This window comes from Coturnix japonica, chromosome Z (genome assembly GCF_054131305.1).
Source record: "Coturnix japonica strain WE chromosome Z, WE-NBRP24, whole genome shotgun sequence".
In the NCBI taxonomy this organism is placed as follows: domain Eukaryota; kingdom Metazoa; phylum Chordata; class Aves; order Galliformes; family Phasianidae; genus Coturnix; species Coturnix japonica.
In genome coordinates this window covers 50,870,677-50,887,618 of record NC_140702.1, presented here as the reverse complement: position 1 = coordinate 50,887,618, position 16,942 = coordinate 50,870,677, and the positions used below count along the sequence as shown (strand labels likewise).

Below are 16,942 nucleotides of genomic sequence, written 5' to 3'. Positions count from 1 at the left end.
GGTGGAAACGATCCCCACGGCTCTTTGGTTCCGCCTTGGGGACGGACGGCACCCTGCTGGTCCCTAGGGCTGCGGCTCGGCTCGGCGTGGCAGAAAAGAGACGAAATGTGCGGAAAAAGCCGTAGTGGCTGTTAGTTAAAGCCTGTGTGTGTTGGTTAGCGGTGGGACTGAGGAAGATGGGTTGGCTGTGGGGGAGCACAATGAGGCGCGCACCTTCCGGGGCGGATCGCGGCCTGCTCATGAGCGCTGCGCTGCGGTCACTTTAACGATGTAGCATTTTGTTAATTAAAAAGCTCAATTTTCACCGCCTTCCAGAGTACAAGGGGGTGTTTCTGTGGCCAGAAACCGTGTGTGAGTGGGTTGTGAGGCGCTGCTGCTGCAGGCAGGCCAGAGAAACAGCAACCTGAGGTGCCAAGGTGTTGATGTAGTCGTGTGGAAACAGAGGAGACACGGCTTTTAGAAGGCAGCGGGCCTGTGGTGCAGCCTCAGAATGTGGAGAATCATGAGGAAGTTGTCAGGGAATGCACCGAAATTGTCACTGAAGTGGTCACGTTTGTGCAGCCAGGTAAATGCCTTCACAGATGTTAATGCTTTCAGCGTGAATTTGAGGAGATCACCCATGTTACAACAAGGAAACCATGTTTATTGGGCTTCCTGAATGTTGTTGAGGCTGGGCTCTTATTTAAGCTCAGGCCTTAAGCGCTTCTGCTTCCACACAGGTGACAGTTTCACTTTATGTAAATACCTAATAAGCATCAGTTGATTCAGATCTTGTTTAAAATTCATTTTCTACAACTGGAAAAATTATGCCTACAAATCAATAATCATGTTATGAATTCATTATGATGACAATTACGTGTGTTTTCTCTTTTTCCTTCCATTGGCAGCATGTGTGTTTCAGGAAGCCAAAAGTAACAGTCCTAAGTATGAAGCAGCAAAACAGCAGTGTAAGAAACTACAGCTCTCCACCAGGTATGCTTGTAAATTATATTTTTATGCTTCTAAATTTAATTTATGACTTAATACTAGGAGTTACTGAGAAGTGAGTAAGAACGCCTGCAAAGTTTTGTTGGTAATATTTGGCATTTGAAACACAGAGTGGTTAAAAGGTACAAGGACTGGGAAGAATGGTTTTGTATTGCTGCTGTTTTCTCAGTAGTTTTGTGGTATAAGGATTTAGGAAATAAGAAAAAGGAAAAACACAGGTGGATAAAAAGCCAGATTAGCTACGGAGGCTGCAGTAATCCCTGTCCAATAAATGCATGAAGTATGAGGGACCTGGATGGACTGCATTGATGGGCTAAGGTCAACTGTATGAATTTCAATAGGGCCAAGTGTCAGGTCCTGCATTTGGTCATGAAAAACCCATGAAACCCTACAGGCTTGAGGAAAAGTGTCTGGAAATCTGCCTGATGGAAAGTGACCTTGGTGTACTGATGGGCAGTCGGCTGAATATGAGCCAGCAGTGTGCCAGGAGACCAAGAAGGCCAACGGCAACCTGGTGTGTGTCAGGAATGGTGTGGTGAGCAGGACTAGGGAAGTCATCCTGCCCCTGTACTCAGCATTGGTGAGGCCTCACCTCGAGTACTGTGTTCAGTTTTGGGCACCTCTGTACAGAAAGGACATGGAAGTGCTGGAGCAGGTCCAGAGAAGGGCTTGGAGAATATGCCCTATGAGGAGAGGCTGAAGGAGCTGGGGCTGTTTAGTCTGGGAAGAGGAGGCTGCTCCTTTCCAGTATCTGAAAGGTGCTTACAGCGAGAGCAGGGTTGGTCTCTCGTCACTGGTGACAGGTGACAGGACAAGGCGAAATGGCCTCAAGTTGTGCCAGGGTAAGTTTAGGATGGATATCAGGAAAAACTTCTTTACAGAAAGGGTTGTTAAGCACTGGAATAGGCTGCCCAGGGAGGTGGTTGAATCACCATCCCTGGATGTGTTGAAAAACCATTTGGATGTGGTGCTCAGGGACATGATTTAGCAGAGGGTTGTTAGTTAGCTTAGTATGGTTAGGTTGTGGTTGGATTCAGTGATCTTTAAGGTCTTTTCCAACGTGAGCAATTCTATGATTCTACTGGTCTGATTATATATATATATATATATTTTTTTTCCTTGTGTTGTGATTTTCCTGATGTTTCTAAGTTAAAGTTCTGAAGAGTTCCATGTGTGAAAGGGAGTGAGAGATGTTGTGAAAGTCAAATACATATCTTTAGTAATTTGGGATGTGTGAGAATTAGGAGTTTTCAGAAGCTGTGACTCTCAATCTTTGATTCTGGTAAATTGTGACTCTCTTTGTTAAGATCGCTCTTTGGTAAGATTTTTAAAAGTTTTCTTAATTCACTTAATTGTGTTAAAATCAATAATTTCTAGTTGGGATCAGTCTGACAAGTCTTTTTTGTTTTCTTTGTCTCCAGGAGATGTTAAATCTCTGCGTTCTGTTATTAATCCTCATATATCCAGGTACGTCTTTGCAGCTTATTCTCCCTATATAACTGATAGTGAGGGGCACTGATGTACAATTACAAGGGTTATTGCTATTTGTGTTACTTAAATACCTGTTTTAAATTGCAGTTCATACTTCCTTGCTTTCAGCTTTCTGACATTTCAGTATAAGTGTCAGATCTTGAACTGAAAAAGTTGTGATCTCTTGGGTTGAAATGAAAAATGTTGTCTTAGAGAAGTTCAAAGTTCACAGTGATTGCTGATGGGTAAATGAGAGGGAGGAGCTTCTTGGCATGTAGCTCACCACCATGGGCGGCTCTGTATTCCTTGTGTTTAGCTATAGAGATGACAGCCTTATTAATGAGGGCAAAGCAATTAGGGGTGAGCTGGGCTGGGCTGTCATAGAAATGACATGAGGGGTGCAGTTCCTTTATAAGACTGCCTCTGTCTTGAGGGCTAATTCAGCTAATTGTGAAGATGACAGCTGATCACAAGCCTGCAATGAGAAGGGCTGCTTGGAAGCCTCTGGGCAAGTGCCCAGCAACAGGTCAGAGGGGCAGCAGGCGCATATTGGAACACAGAAAGTTCCATACAAACATGAGGAAAAGCTTTACTGTGGTGGTGACAGAGCACTGCAACATGCTGCCTAAAGGGACTGTGGAGTCTCCTTCACTGCAGATATTCAAAACCCTCCTGAACATCTTCCTGTGCAGCCTACCCCAGGGAACCTTCTGTTGTGGGGGACTGGGCATATGATCTCCAGAAGTCCCTTACAGCCTCTGTGGTCCTGTGATTCGGTGATACGTGCAATCGACTGCTTTAGTCACCAGGATTTAGGGGCTGGAACATACAAGAAGGTAATGGGGCTGTTTCCAACAATAGAGGGAACATATGAGTGCAGAATAAGGCCAAGCAGGTACAGAAGTGAAGTGTGGAAATGTGTTCCGGAACTACTAGCTATTGCCACTTTGAAGAAAATTCACCATTTCAGTGCTATCATACTTCAGAATCAGCATGTGCATTCTATCAGTTAAGTGACAGAGGAAAAAAACCCTATTCATCTTCTGTGTTATGCTTAGCAAGTGTGAATTGTTCATGCCAAAAAAAAACATTACTGGAAAAAAAGTGCCGTAGTAAAAGCTGTGTTTTTGCTTTATGCAGAATCCGTAACATTGGTATCATGGCCCACATTGATGCAGGGAAAACAACAACAACAGAAAGAATGCTGTATTACTCCGGATACATAAGGACACTCGGAGGTTAGCAATATATGTATTTTTTTATTTCCATAGCTGTTTGTGATGTTACAATTGTGGCAATCTCATGCAGTGAGATTGGTGGTGCAATTTTTAGCATAGAAGCCTTTTGTTTCAAAGTTGTTCTTGAACGTAATGAAGGCATAATGTGTTTTCTATTGTATTTGAATGTGGTTGCCCTTACAATTCTAAAGCAGTTGACAGCTTATTGATTCATTTTTTTCCTCTTTGTCTTTTCACACCTTGCTATTTGTTTAACACTTACTCAAACGTTCTTTTTGTTTTACGTATTGTTCATTGGTTGTTTTGGCAAAGCTGCTCCTCCAGATCCATTTTGACATGTCAAGGGACCAGATTAACAAAAATTAATCTATATTTAAGTCCTAGCACAGGAAGAATTCCTTTCTTCACCAACTCTCACTGAAATCTTTTAATACTGAGGAAATCAAAGCAGCCTTCATTTATGGTACTTCTGACATTTTAAATTTAGTGGTGTTTCCTCTACTGCACAGGAGAATGTTAGAAGGTGTGAGCCTTCAGGAGTGATTGAACGTGGTGGCATGCTTGTTTGAAAGTATGGTACTTTCTCTCTTTTTATTAAAAATAATAAAAATCCTTAGCTTCTTAAACCTAAGTCTAACGTTATTGAGTTTCAGCTATTATATTTTTAAATGTCAGGCTGTATACGAAGAGCAGCCTCTCATTTCAAAAGTGTCATTTATTCATTATTTTGGGCCTTGCTATGATTTTTTAAGTTTCTCACAATGTTGCTTGATTAAGCTTCTACACAGTGTTGTTCTTTGATTAAAAATGAAAAAGGGTTGATGGAATTGCTTGTTTTCGACCTACAAACAGTTTGTTCCATACATTGGCAAGCTGAGTGTATGAGCTGATGTTATAATTCCATGACTTAGAGCTGTTTTCATAACTTGATCGTTTACAAAAGGGAAAGTATATCCAAATGTCTCTCACTATCTTTATTTTAAGACAGCTTCAGCCTTTGGATTATTTATGTACTCAGCTGTAATCCTGTTTTCTGCTCGCAGATGTTGATGATGGAGACACTGTAACAGATTTTATGGTACAAGAGCGAGAACGCGGTATTACCATTCAGTCTGCTGCTGTTACTTTTGACTGGAAGGACTACAGAATCAATCTGATTGACACCCCAGGTACTGTACTTCAATGGTACACATGTAATAACATGAGAGAGTAGATGAGGTGAGGCACTGCTGACCTGAGGTCCTGAATACAGTGCGATATTTGGCTGATTCAATTGCTGCAGTAAATAAGCCTGCACTGAGCTCTGTTGACCTTTGTCTAGTTACTGTTTTCTGCAGCCTGTTCTGACTTGTTTAAGGTTAGCTCAGGGACAGCCTGTATGTTTCAAGGATTTGAAGGTGTAATTCCCTGAAAGGTAAGGTGGTAATCATGATGTGTTTTTAAACATTAAAAAAAAATAAATTATAATGATCTGTTGGTGTTGCCTGTTTGAATTCTGATAATTGAGGTTTAGGTTATGAATTTGAGTTGTTTCAATTGTTTTTTTTAGGTCATGTGGACTTCACAGTTGAAGTTGAACGTTGCTTGAGAGTCCTGGATGGAGCAGTAGCAGTGTTTGATGCTTCAGCTGGTGTTGAGGTAAAAATGACTGGTCACTTTTTTTATTCCCAAATTACTTGAAAGAGTCTGGAATGATTACCTCAAGTGTATAGGAATTCCTATGGTAACGAGGGAAAAATAATCAGGGTTCCCTCTGATCTCTGTTATCTGTTGTTGCTTTAGTTACTGTTTTCTTTTGTTGTTTTGACTTTTTTTTTTTTTTTTTTTCTTTACAAATGCAGATTGATGTGATGGCTTCTGGCTAGCTCCAGCAGTGGATAGTAATGGGCATCCTTCACATCTCATTTTCTGATTCCATTTGAAAAATAAATAATTTTCACCCAGAATTTCCCCCTCCACTCTGCCCTATTAAATGAGCTCATTGGGCATAGTGCAGAAATGGTGTAGCCAGGCTAGTGTTTGACTTTGACGTGAAGGTTCAATTCCATAGAAAAGTTACGTCATATGGAACACTAAATTTAATACTTATCTTTTCCCTACGTAGAAGATGAAGGAACTCTTGGTCAGTGTTAGTCACATGTTTAAAGCATTCATGTAGTGCTTATGTTCTCTTCATTTCCTCTTTCATCCCTTAGTGGAGGAAAGACAACAGATGAAGGAAGAGCTGTGACAAAGCTGCTTGTGGATTTCCTGTGTGGCTAGATAAGGGCTTGTCACAACAAAATCAGCGCAGTTCCCCTCTCTGCTCTGAGCTCAATCTCTCAGCTGCAGGAATATAAGATGAAGGAAAGATGCTTGTCCTCTCATCTTAGGATATGTACATATAGTTCTTCTGTCAATATTGTTACCATTTTGCCTTTTTGTGTAGGCCCAAACTCTGACAGTGTGGAGGCAAGCAGACAAACATCAGATACCACGAATCTGCTTTTTGAACAAGATGGACAAAAGCAGGGCAAGGTATTCATATAGTTGTTTTAATCGCTGTTAAAAATCTCATGATAGAATGTTTCTGATCAAGTTAAAGTTGTTCTGTTAAGCACGGAACTCGTGATTTATGTTAGTTTGTACTGTACACATCTTTAATGGCTACATATGCTATGTAGTCATAGGAGTACTTTTTACAACAAAGAAGAGTACCCTTTTTTACTGTCATTAAATTTGTTGTAACCATATCTATTATTTTAATACAGTTTTACATATGCTGTTGAGAGTATCAAACAGAAGTTGAAGACAAAACCTCTGCTTTTACAGGTAAGCTTAGAAATTTACCTGCATTTCTTTTGAACTGAACACCTTTATTAATTTTATTCAACTCTCTAAAATTTCTGTTCTACTTGCAGTTGCCCATTGGGGAAGCCAAAACCTTCAGAGGGCTGGTCGATGTTGTGACTAAGGAGCAGATGATTTGGAAACCTACTTCTGATTTGGATGATGGAAAAGTTTTTGAGCAAAAGCCACTGCTAGAATCAGATGATCCCAACCTGTTCCAAGAAGTCCAGGATGCTAGAAATACCTTAATAGAACAAGTAAAGTTCTAAAGTAAATGCATAATACATTTAAAACTGTTATTTAGAACAAAGGGACCTTTGAGGGTATCCAGTACAGCAATTTGCTAAAACCACAGCTAATTTCATCTTTAAATCAGGTTTCTCTGGGCAGTGTTCATCTGTGCTCTCGGGGTCTCTAGGGATGGAAATTTAGTCTTTCTAGGCAACATGTCCCAGCGTTTGATCATTCTTGTAGATGCATTATTTCTTTTTGTCGGTATGGAAATTTCCTGAGTTGTTATGGCAGCACTTCTCATCCTTTCCTTGAGCACCTATCTCTGTAAAGAATCTGGCTTTGTTTTCCCTGAAAAATCATTTCAGATTGTGGGTAGTAGGAGGCAGTATATACAGCCTTCCTTTTTCCAGGGTAGACAAACTCATTTCTCTGGGACTCCCACTGCATTTTGATTTACCACCTTGTTGTTTTCAGCTGGATTTCCCACTGTTTCTCAATTTATTTTGTGCTGGGAAACCTAAAATCACAGTGTCTAAGATGTAGCCTCACGAGTAGAGGGTGAGTAGATTGTGATAACTGCTTGCCTTTATCCACTCAGTACTCTTGCTTATATAGCATATTAAACAGTTAAAAAATAGGCCCCAAATTAATATTAAGATTGTTAACATGGCATCTTTTGCCATCTTAAATCTCCAAAGATAGTTGGAACATTCACAGTGGGTTCAAACCCAGAACCTGCAGCTTTTTCATACCCTTCTGGAATGACAGCTAGAAACTGGATGGGATGTCAGAGTCTTTTCCAAGTGATGCTAAATGCTGTGCTAGAGGAGACTGGATCTCATCATAAATACCAGATCCATCCATTAAGTTTGTGGGAGAGATAAGAAGGATATAAATATGTCCCATAGATTGTCATCCCTTGAAGAGAAGAAATTGTAATAGAAGCATAGTTTGCTTGATCCTGACATCTGACAGGTTTTGCAGAGTTGAGACAGTTTAGAAGTGTTGAAGAATAATAAAGTGAAAGTGTGCCTGTGGGCTGTGCAGAGCCTTTGAAGTAGTTCCTTTCCAATGGTTTCTTTGAGCTAATACTTTAAAGTCCCACCTTGTTCTGTGTCAATACAGTGGTAAGAGCTGGCTGTACTTGAGAGACCCCAAGCACATCTTATCTCCAAGTTAAAAGCATGATTTTGTATTCTGTTTGCTTTTCTGCAGCCTAGAACTTTAATTGCTTTTATACAGCCTTAGAAATGTAGTAGCAGCTACATCCAAATGTATGCTTTATATGCAAAAATATGTGAAATTAACAGCTATGTTTGCCAGAGGTTTTGAGCCATTTTGCTATGAGAAGTGCCTTCCATGCAGATTTGGGCCACATATTGCTGGTATGTAGGTGATGCTGGGCTTTCTGTTCCCTGATAAACATCAGTCTGAGTGATCCCTTTTGACTTGCTCCGAGTTCTGTAAAACACAAACATTCCTGGTTTTCAGAATATTCAGGCTTTAAATGGGAATGTGGTTGCTCAGCTTCTTCTCTTAAGAAATCTCAGATAGAAATCTGGATAAGAACAATGGTTTTCAAGACTTTTTTTTATATATTTTTACTGTATTTTTTTTTCTTTAGCTTGTAGGTCCTTCCTGAAGCAGGATGGGGTGGCCCAGTAGAGTGATAATTCAGATAACTTTGTGTTCCTAAAATAGTTTTTTCTCTACTTCTAATAATATTATTTTTATCAGAAGTGTAAAATATAAAATTTAGTAATTTGACTACTGGTCATCTTGTAAACTCGGCTTCCATTTAACCACATGAACACAAGATTTCTTTGCTCTCCTGTTTTATCTGTTGGCTTAATTAGTCTTCTAATTGCTTATCAATGGTTTCTTTCTATATTTTGTCAATTGCTGTCATAGCTACTGGAGGGAGCATAGTACTTTAGTGTATGTGCAGTGGAGCAAAAGTGTATGTGAGTCAAGGTTTGAAGTATATTTAATTTTTAAGCTAATCAGAACAGTCTGAAAGCACAGATGATCTCTTAGACCTACAAGCTTCTGACATGAAGAAGGTCAAAATGCCCTGAAGGCTTGTCTGGTTGTTGTTTTTTTTTCTGGCTGTATCCATTAGCTCACAAAGGTCACTTCCTGCTTAGTCCAGACTTCAGCTTTTTTACAGCTCAGAATATATTCAGTTGTGCCCTCCATGGCTGTCACAATATTTTTGGGGACACATAATAACTGAGTTGAGATGTGAGACATGAAATGTATCTTCAGCACTGCTTGTTTTAAGTTTATGATCTCTGATATCTTTAAAAGCTTAGTTCCTTCTCTATTTTACTGTATTTTCAACTACCTAAGATTGGTGACCTATGTGGAAAGTACTACATACCAAATAATAAAGCAAAACTATTTCTGTTGAAGGTTGCAGATCTAGATGATGAATTTGCTGAACTGATCCTAGGAGAATACAGTGAAAATTTTGACCTAATACCACCTGACAAGGTAATTTTTACCTTTTGTTATTTGTAAATAAAAGTTCACTGACTGTTATTCTGAAGGTCGGGGCTACTTGCCTTTAGCATGTGCTGATATGATTTTAAAGTTGTGCATTTTTTAACCAACAAAAAATTCACCAGCTTTTGTAGTGATTTGATAGTATTGTGAATTTAGAGCAAAATACATTTAAGCTACAGAGTCTCACTAGCAGAAGTAGCATTTCAGTGGCTAGGAGTTGGCATGACACGTTGAAACTGGTGAGGCAAAACTTCCATAATAGAAAAGAGTGATTTTTTTCCTTAGTTTGAACTTAGTAGCACCATCTCGCATGCTCTGACTGGAAAACGACAGCCTTGCTAAATTACTTTTCTAATTGGTAGAAGTGAATGAATTAATTATTCTTGTCTGTAAATAACCAATTGATTCCTGTCAAGTTTGTACTGGAATAAATGGGATTTCCCAATAAGGTTGTTACACAGGAAAGATGAGAACTTTTAAATGCAATGCCAAATTCTGACTGCTAAAACAACACAGCATAGATACCTTTAAATTGAGGAGTAGGTGCTGGCAAAGCTTATAATCAGAGTGAAAGTAACATCTTCAAATGAAAAGACATGAGCAAAAATCAGCGTTGTTTAAAATCTTGAAACAAGATTCTTCTGAGTAATTTAATGAAGCAATTAACCCTTATTGGACTTGGAAACTGGGCCTTTGCAGTCTACCTCCAGCTAACGGGAGGTGTTGGGCAGCACTGTGCATGCAAGGGCAGTTACTGACAGCAGTTCTGGTAAGTAGTTTGGTTGTCCATCAGCCAACCTTGTGTGCTTGCAGATGGCACTGCCCTGCAAGAGCACAGTGTACTGTCCATGCAGACCCCTGCTGTCCAAGACAAACATGGTGGCTTCAGTCATCTTTTTTACTCAGTGTTGTGTGCATTACTTGCTATAACCGGCCTATTCCCAAACAGTTTCTGGATTCACTTCATCAACTCTTACTGCTGAGTGCAAAGCTTGCTGATTACGGGGCAATAACTTAGATGTCAAAGTGGTATTTTAGTACATTGTTTGAAGTCTGTTAGATTGTCCTTGTGCATTTTTTACACACTAATAGTCTTGTTGTCATACTTAATGAAGTGAAAAGGGCACTGTTTACCTGTAGTAAACATTCTTTGTTATTTTTTTTTTTCTGTAAATGAAAAAAAATCTATAAAGTACCTTGTCATTTCCTAGGTCTGTGTGCAAAATGTGATAGTAATATCTGGTGGCTGGAATGCTAAGGTTAAAGTGCTGTCCAAAATTTAACAGAAAGCCTTTTTTCTTTTTCTTTTTTTTTTTTCCCACAGCTCCAGTCTGCCATACGCAGAGTCACGCTATCTCAGAAAGCTGTACCAGTGCTCTGTGGCAGCGCATTGAAGAACAAAGGAGTGCAGCCATTACTGGATGCTATTACTATGTATTTGCCTGCACCTCATGAGCGTTCCTATGAGTTTCTGTAAGTGGAGTAAGAAAGGGAGGGTCAACAAAAAGGAAAAGCAAGCAGGAAAAGTATAAATGGAGAAAATAATATTGACCGCTAATGTCTTTACTGGTTTTAGATGTTAAATAACAATAAAGATGTGCAGACCTAAAAATACTCAAGTACTGAACCTGGCGTGCAATTGCGGTTCCAAAGCCTTTTAGTCTGAGAATACTGCAGTTGGAGTCTGGGGATCATCTCTAGTGTTGGTTGAATCACATAAACTCTACCATGTGTTACAGCTTAGGTTAGCATATTTCGTATACGAACATATATAAAATGTCTCTACTGATACTGCAATTAGAAACATACAGGTTCTTAAGAGAGTGGACATTTATGTTAACACAGGCTTGAGGTGGATTAATCCTACAGGTGTGCTTTTTGTTGTGGTCTCTGTTTTGCAGGCAGTGGTACAAAGATGATGACCTGTGTGCCCTGGCATTTAAGGTTCTCCATGATAAATGTCGTGGACCATTAGTTTTCATTCGCATTTATTCAGGTTCACTGAAACCTCAGTCAGCTGTATATAATATTAACAAAAGTTGCACGTGAGTAAAAGCAGGCTGTGGGGCTGTGGCTTAGTGTCATGTTTGGATGCCTGTTGAAGTCATGAACAGTTAAATGATTTAATTTACAGGGAGAGGATGAGCCGTCTGCTCTTGCCTTTTGCTGACCAACAAATTGAAATACCATCACTAATGCCTGGAAACATTGCCCTTGCTGTTGGTTTGAAACAGGTGATTGAAAGTACTTGTTTGTAAAGAAAGCTTGTTTTACTAGAGTGTCTTCCACCTCCTTGCTATTCTGTCTCACATGTGTTTGTTTCTTGATTGTTGTTACATTGTGAGTTTGCATTAAGTATACATGCATACACTTCCTCCTAAACTGAAAAATTATGGTGCAGGAATGTAAATAAATGATGTGAGAAGGTCTGTGCTGGTAGGTGGAAAGAACTGAACCTCAAGACATTGTATTTTAGTAGGGTTCTGACCTTATGTTTACAGTGTAACTTTCACAGTACCAATGCTGTGTAATGACTTAGGAAGGCCTCAGAGCGCTGTTGAAAGTTAGTTTTAAAAAATCAACAATTTAAGTTGAAATACGCCTGTTCCATGCTCCCATAAGCTGGCTAATTGAGTGTTTCAGTGCCTGAGCAAGCTGGATCGATATTAATTTGCCCAGATTTTCTAAAATATGACCTATTCTGGAATGCATAAGCAGATTTTCATGTACTGATGTACTGTTCTCTATGACTTTGGTTTCATTTTAACAACCCCCCTGGCCCCTGCTGCTTCATCTCTTGTGGAATCCCTGATCTATAGAGTGCCACTGGAGATACCCTAGTGTCATCAAAGGCTTCAGCTGTAGCTGCTGCACGGCAGGCTGGAAGGAGAGCTGGGGGAGAGCAGAGGAACACCGGTGACATAGAGAGACTTCTGCTGGCAGGCGTTGAGGTTCCAGAGCCTGTCTTCTTCTGCACCATTGAACCTCCTTCAATGGCCAAACAACAAGGTACAATGTAGCTGCAGAGGAGGAAGGGTGTTATAGATTGTGGTTGTCACAGTTTTATGGCGTGTTGCAGAGTCTCCCCTTACCAAAACTGCTGTATGTCTAGTTAGGGTTTGTCTATGCAGTGTGGCCTAGAATATTAATGTCTTTCACAAAAAAGATCTGTACCGGAGAACCTGTTTGGCTCTTTGAAAGTTTACCCTGTAGACAATCTATCAGCATTCCAACAAAGCTGAGCACGGTTGGAGGGTGAAGGTGAAAGAAAAACACTATAGTATGATGGGATGGAGCAAGGTGGAACGTAGATTTTGAACCACCTGTCTTGCAGTCTGAGCCACTGGGTTGCAAGTTGTTTCTATTAGGGTTTTTTGGTTTTTTTTTTCCAAAGGCTGTAAAGTAGATAAATGCAGTTTCAGCTGTGAGTTTATTTTTCCATCATTGTTCTTTATTTTATGGCTGTTTTCTATGTTGGTTGTACAGGATAATGGGGAATCAGAACAAGTTATTTTCATTTTAACTTCCTCTGGTTGAACTCATCTTTAAAAACGTAGGTAAATCGTATAAGACTTGACAATTTTCCTCATCTATAAAAAAAAGAATGGTACTTTTTACTCTTTGATGAAGCACATTTTCATGTATGTCTTTATACAAGTGTAAAATATGACTAGGAAAAATGTATTTTTGGTGGTAGAATTTAAGCTGGTCATTTTTCCAGTAAGCTGTTACTTTTAAGTGAGACCGTTGTTTTATTCAAAAGCTTCTGCCTTTGTGTGTGGAGTTGTTCAGCTTTTGCTTGGTGTCATTAAATTTTGCTGTTTAAGAAGACTAATCAGATATGGAAGCTCTCTAATGTGCAATTAATTTGATGAAGTTGCAAGTTGTGTGTAATTTGAGCTGAGTGTCTACAAAAATACATGCTTCTCTAGGGTCCCTTAGAATACTTCTGAGAGTAAGGTATGAACCTGCAAGGAAAGCGATGTTTAGGGATTCACTGTTACTCTCAAATTACCAATGACTCTTTGGATATAGTGTTTGTTGTTTATGTACAGACTTGGATAATGCATTGAGCTGCCTTCAGCGTGAAGATCCAAGTTTAAAAGTGAAAGCAGATCCTGACACAGGGCAGGTAAGATGAATCTTCTATTCCTTACCTTGTAATTGAACTTCATTTTAGAACTTCCAGGACCACCCTTCATTTAGTTTACATCCTTTGATTACTGTGAATGAAAAGCTTCTCTCAATGTTTGTATCATGTAGGACCAAAGCCGTGAGCCTCTAAACAAACTAAAATTGAACCCTGTACACATATACTTCATGGAATAAAGGAGGTCATCCTATATTCTTCATGTTTTGAGAGTTATTCATGAGGTCAGAAGAATTTGAATTACGTACTCTTTAAGCTAATGTCTTAACTGTCATCTCTCTAGACCATTCTCTGTGGCATGGGAGAACTGCACATAGAGATCATTCATGACCGAATCAAACGTGAATATGGAATAGAGACATATTTGGGACCACTTCAAATAGCCTACAGAGAAACCATCTTAAATGCTGCACAAGCCACAGGTAAAAATAAGGAATCTAAGGAACATCTTGTATCTTGTTTTGTTGCTTGATGTCTTCCGTTATACTTAATTGCTTAAAATTCATCTGAAAGTTACGTATTTCTGTGTTGTTCCCCTCGCCCCCCCCCACACACACACCAAATTCCTGTTTGTTTGTTTCCTGAAGATGTGTTGGATAAAGTAGTCGGAGATAAAAGACACTTTGTGACCACAGAGCTGGAGGTGCGGCCTGTGTCAGGAGAAGGAACGGTGACCAAACCCATCATTGAGTACGCTGAGAGTGTCATTGAGGTGCTGCCCAAACAACTCCAGGAAGCAGTAGAAAATGGAATCACGAATTCATGCCTTCAAGGTAAAGGAAGTGCTGTAACAGCTAGATTCGTCTGACTTTTCTGCAGGAATCAATTCAGTATGATTCTGGGAGGAAAAGAATAGTCCAGTAGCTTGAAAGCTAAAACATATTAACCATAAATATACTTCAGGTGCAAAGGAAGCTCTGGAATTTCCTTACCTACAAAAAGGGCTACATACCCCTTTTGCCATACCAGCAATAGGTAACTAGAGAGGCAGGTTAATGCTGCAGTTTTGGTAATGGAATTTGCTGCAGTCATTCTCTGTTGAAAATATAGAAGATATTCTGGCTTTAGGTTAAACAAAAGATTTCATTACTTTGTTTTTGTGTTGTTTTTTTTTAGTTAATGTCTTGTTTTAGCAGATGCATTTTAGATGTTGTAACTTGTAAGACAGTTTGGGAACAGTTGTTTGGATGAGTGTGTCCAGGAACTTTCAGTTCTGAAAATCATTAGCTGTGTTTTTGGTAAGGAGAACAAGGAAGTTATGAGTCCATATGCCTTTCTCTTCAGGCTGAGCTAGGTAATGATAAAACACAACAGCAAGTAGCCGGCCGTGCTCATGAGGAGGAGAAGGGAAGGAGGAAAGCAAGAAGCTCCACATTGATCCTGAAACTTTTTTCCTCCTCTGAGTCATGATATTCTGAGAAGAAAGTGATTTTTAATGCTCTTTTTTTTTTTTTTTGCTTTTTCTTTCTTGTTAGGGCCATTGCTTGGCTTCCCTGTTCAGGATATAGACGTGACAGTGCAGTCACTGACAGTGCATCCCGATACCTCTGACACAATGATATCAGCCTGCATCTCCCGTTGCTTGCAAAAGGTATAGCAAAGCTGTGTGGTGTTGTAGAGCACAGGAGCATGATGTGTCACTGGGAAGACAGGGGAATATAATTACCTGGTAATTTGTTCTTGAACAGTGTAACCCTTCCTTGGGGAATTTATAGCTTTTGGAAGCAGAAAATGTGAGTGGCAGCACTGACAAACTCAACATTTCTTAGGTCAGTTTTTAAAAAGGGGTTTGGCATAACTCTCCATTGCTTCCATGCAGGCTCTGAAAAAAGCTGGTGTGCAAATACTGGAACCCCTGATGAGCCTGGAAATCACAGTAAGCGAAGATCACCTCAGCGCAGCACTTGCTGATCTTGCACAACGAAGAGGCAGTATTCAGGAAATCCAGAGTCGCCAAGATAACAAAGTTGTGATTGCAGCCGTCCCATTAGCAGAAATGATGGTGCGTAATTGTTGTGGTGCATAAGAAGACTTACAGACTTCAGATCGCTTTTCCTGTTATGTATGAGCAAATTCAGAATTGATGTTTTTAATTGTGTTTTAATTATTGGAGGTCTGAGGCAAGCTATGTGGAGGTTGTGTGGGTTTAGAGCCTGTTTTGTTACTGTGCTTGCAAACTGAGTAGTATTTTGAACGTGATTTAGTGTGTTAAAGTGATATGTTGTCAGTTTTATGCCAGAGCAGCAGTAAAAACTGATTTTACAGAGAATAGCTAAAAAAATAAAAAACAAAACAAGATTAATTTTTGTGTGCAATGCACTTTTAATATAGTAATGTTAAAAAAATCCACTAAAATGTTGCCATATTCTTAAGACTCTGTCCCTTTTCCCCTAGGCAAATAGTAGCCTTCTCTGCTGGTTTATCTCCTCTCTGCCCTGCATGAGGTGATGCATGTTCTCTGTTTTTTCTTCAGGGCTACTCAACAGTTCTGCGTTCTTTAACATCAGGCTCAGCAACTTTCACTTTGGAGTTGGCCAGCTATCAAGCCCTGAACAGTCAAGAGCAAAATGCGCTTCTTCAGAGGAGGATGGGGTTGGTGTGACTGCTTCGCTCTGCAGAAAAAATAGATACAAGCTATCTTCCACACTGAATACTTCCAGGGGATTGCCTACATAGACCAGAATGTTCTTCTGCGATGAACTGATTGTGGTAAATGATGAATCAGCTGCAGTATGACTGACTTCTGCTTGTGACTTTCCATGGGAACGTTAAGAACGTGTTCTTCTTGCAAAGCCTTGTAATGGCAGGGCAGCTGGACAGGAGATGAAGCTACCATCTGCTGCTTTGGCAATCCTTATCTTACAGATAACCACAATGAGAAGTGATGCAAATCCTTCTTACAGGAATGAGCACTACGTGCATCTTAGTGTGTACAAGAGACTATTTCTTACATAGTAAGTAAAGTTTGTAAGTTAACGCCTATAGATGAGTAGCTACAGCGTTGTCAGGCTGTATCTTGATTCGTTTTCAGCTGCATACGAGACTGTTTAAGAAGCACTGTTAATTATAAAAATATGTTTCTGTATGGCTAGAAATCAACTTGAAATGGAATATGGTATCACTGGATACAACTCACTTTAGTTTACTTTAACAAGTACCTGGGATATGTCCTTCTGCAAACTGAGTAAGCAAAAAATACAAGAACCACAACAGCAGTCCCCGCTGCTGCCTTGGTGTATATTGAAGGATTTTACTGCCATCTACAAATGACTGATGGAAGCTTTAAATGGTCTGGATTTGCTGGGCATTAATTTGTCATTTGCAGTTACGCAGTTATTTAGGAAAGTACCAAATGACAAGACATGCTGATATACAGAGAGCAGACTTTCTACATGTGTAACTTTACATAACTAAAACTGAAGGAAAATAAAGACTTTGTAGGGAAGAATCCCTCTTTCTAATTAAAGTTTGATATGAAATCAACCTCGTCATCCTAGATTTAAAAAATAAAGGTCTACTCCAACAA

General features: G+C 39.6%; 1 protein-coding gene across 2 annotated transcripts; it reads left to right on the top strand.

The window, feature by feature from the left end:
- The first annotated feature begins 223 nt into the window (after nt 1-223).
- Nucleotides 224-16,942, top strand: GFM2 (GTP dependent ribosome recycling factor mitochondrial 2). Of its 2 annotated transcripts, none has more exons than XM_015848856.3 (20): nt 224-565; nt 888-972; nt 2,409-2,454; nt 3,598-3,695; nt 4,739-4,864; nt 5,245-5,333; nt 6,124-6,212; nt 6,446-6,506; nt 6,596-6,781; nt 9,174-9,254; nt 10,591-10,739; nt 11,168-11,311; nt 11,401-11,500; nt 12,086-12,275; nt 13,322-13,398; nt 13,700-13,838; nt 14,004-14,189; nt 14,892-15,007; nt 15,236-15,418; nt 15,890-16,942. In XM_015848856.3, the coding sequence occupies exons 1-20, from the start codon at nt 491-493 to the stop codon at nt 16,016-16,018; spliced, it is 2,349 nt and encodes a 782-aa protein (XP_015704342.2). In that variant the 5' UTR covers nt 224-490; the 3' UTR covers nt 16,019-16,942. The 2 variants fall into 2 exon arrangements, with proteins under 2 accessions (XP_015704342.2, XP_085386442.1); XM_085530316.1 differs by having other exon boundaries at nt 6,596-6,794.

What these genes read in the sequence shown, in the direction of transcription:
- GFM2 (XM_015848856.3), top strand. Translation starts at nt 491, where the DNA reads ATGTGGAGAATCATGAGGAAGTTGTCAGGGAATGCACCGAAATTGTCA. An exon ending in CAATCTGATTGACACCCCAG is followed by an intron (nt 4,865 to 5,244) that starts GTACTGTACTTC and finishes TGTTTTTTTTAG; the next exon opens with GTCATGTGGACTTCACAGTT. An exon ending in TCTCCCGTTGCTTGCAAAAG is followed by an intron (nt 15,008 to 15,235) that starts GTATAGCAAAGC and finishes GCTTCCATGCAG; the next exon opens with GCTCTGAAAAAAGCTGGTGT.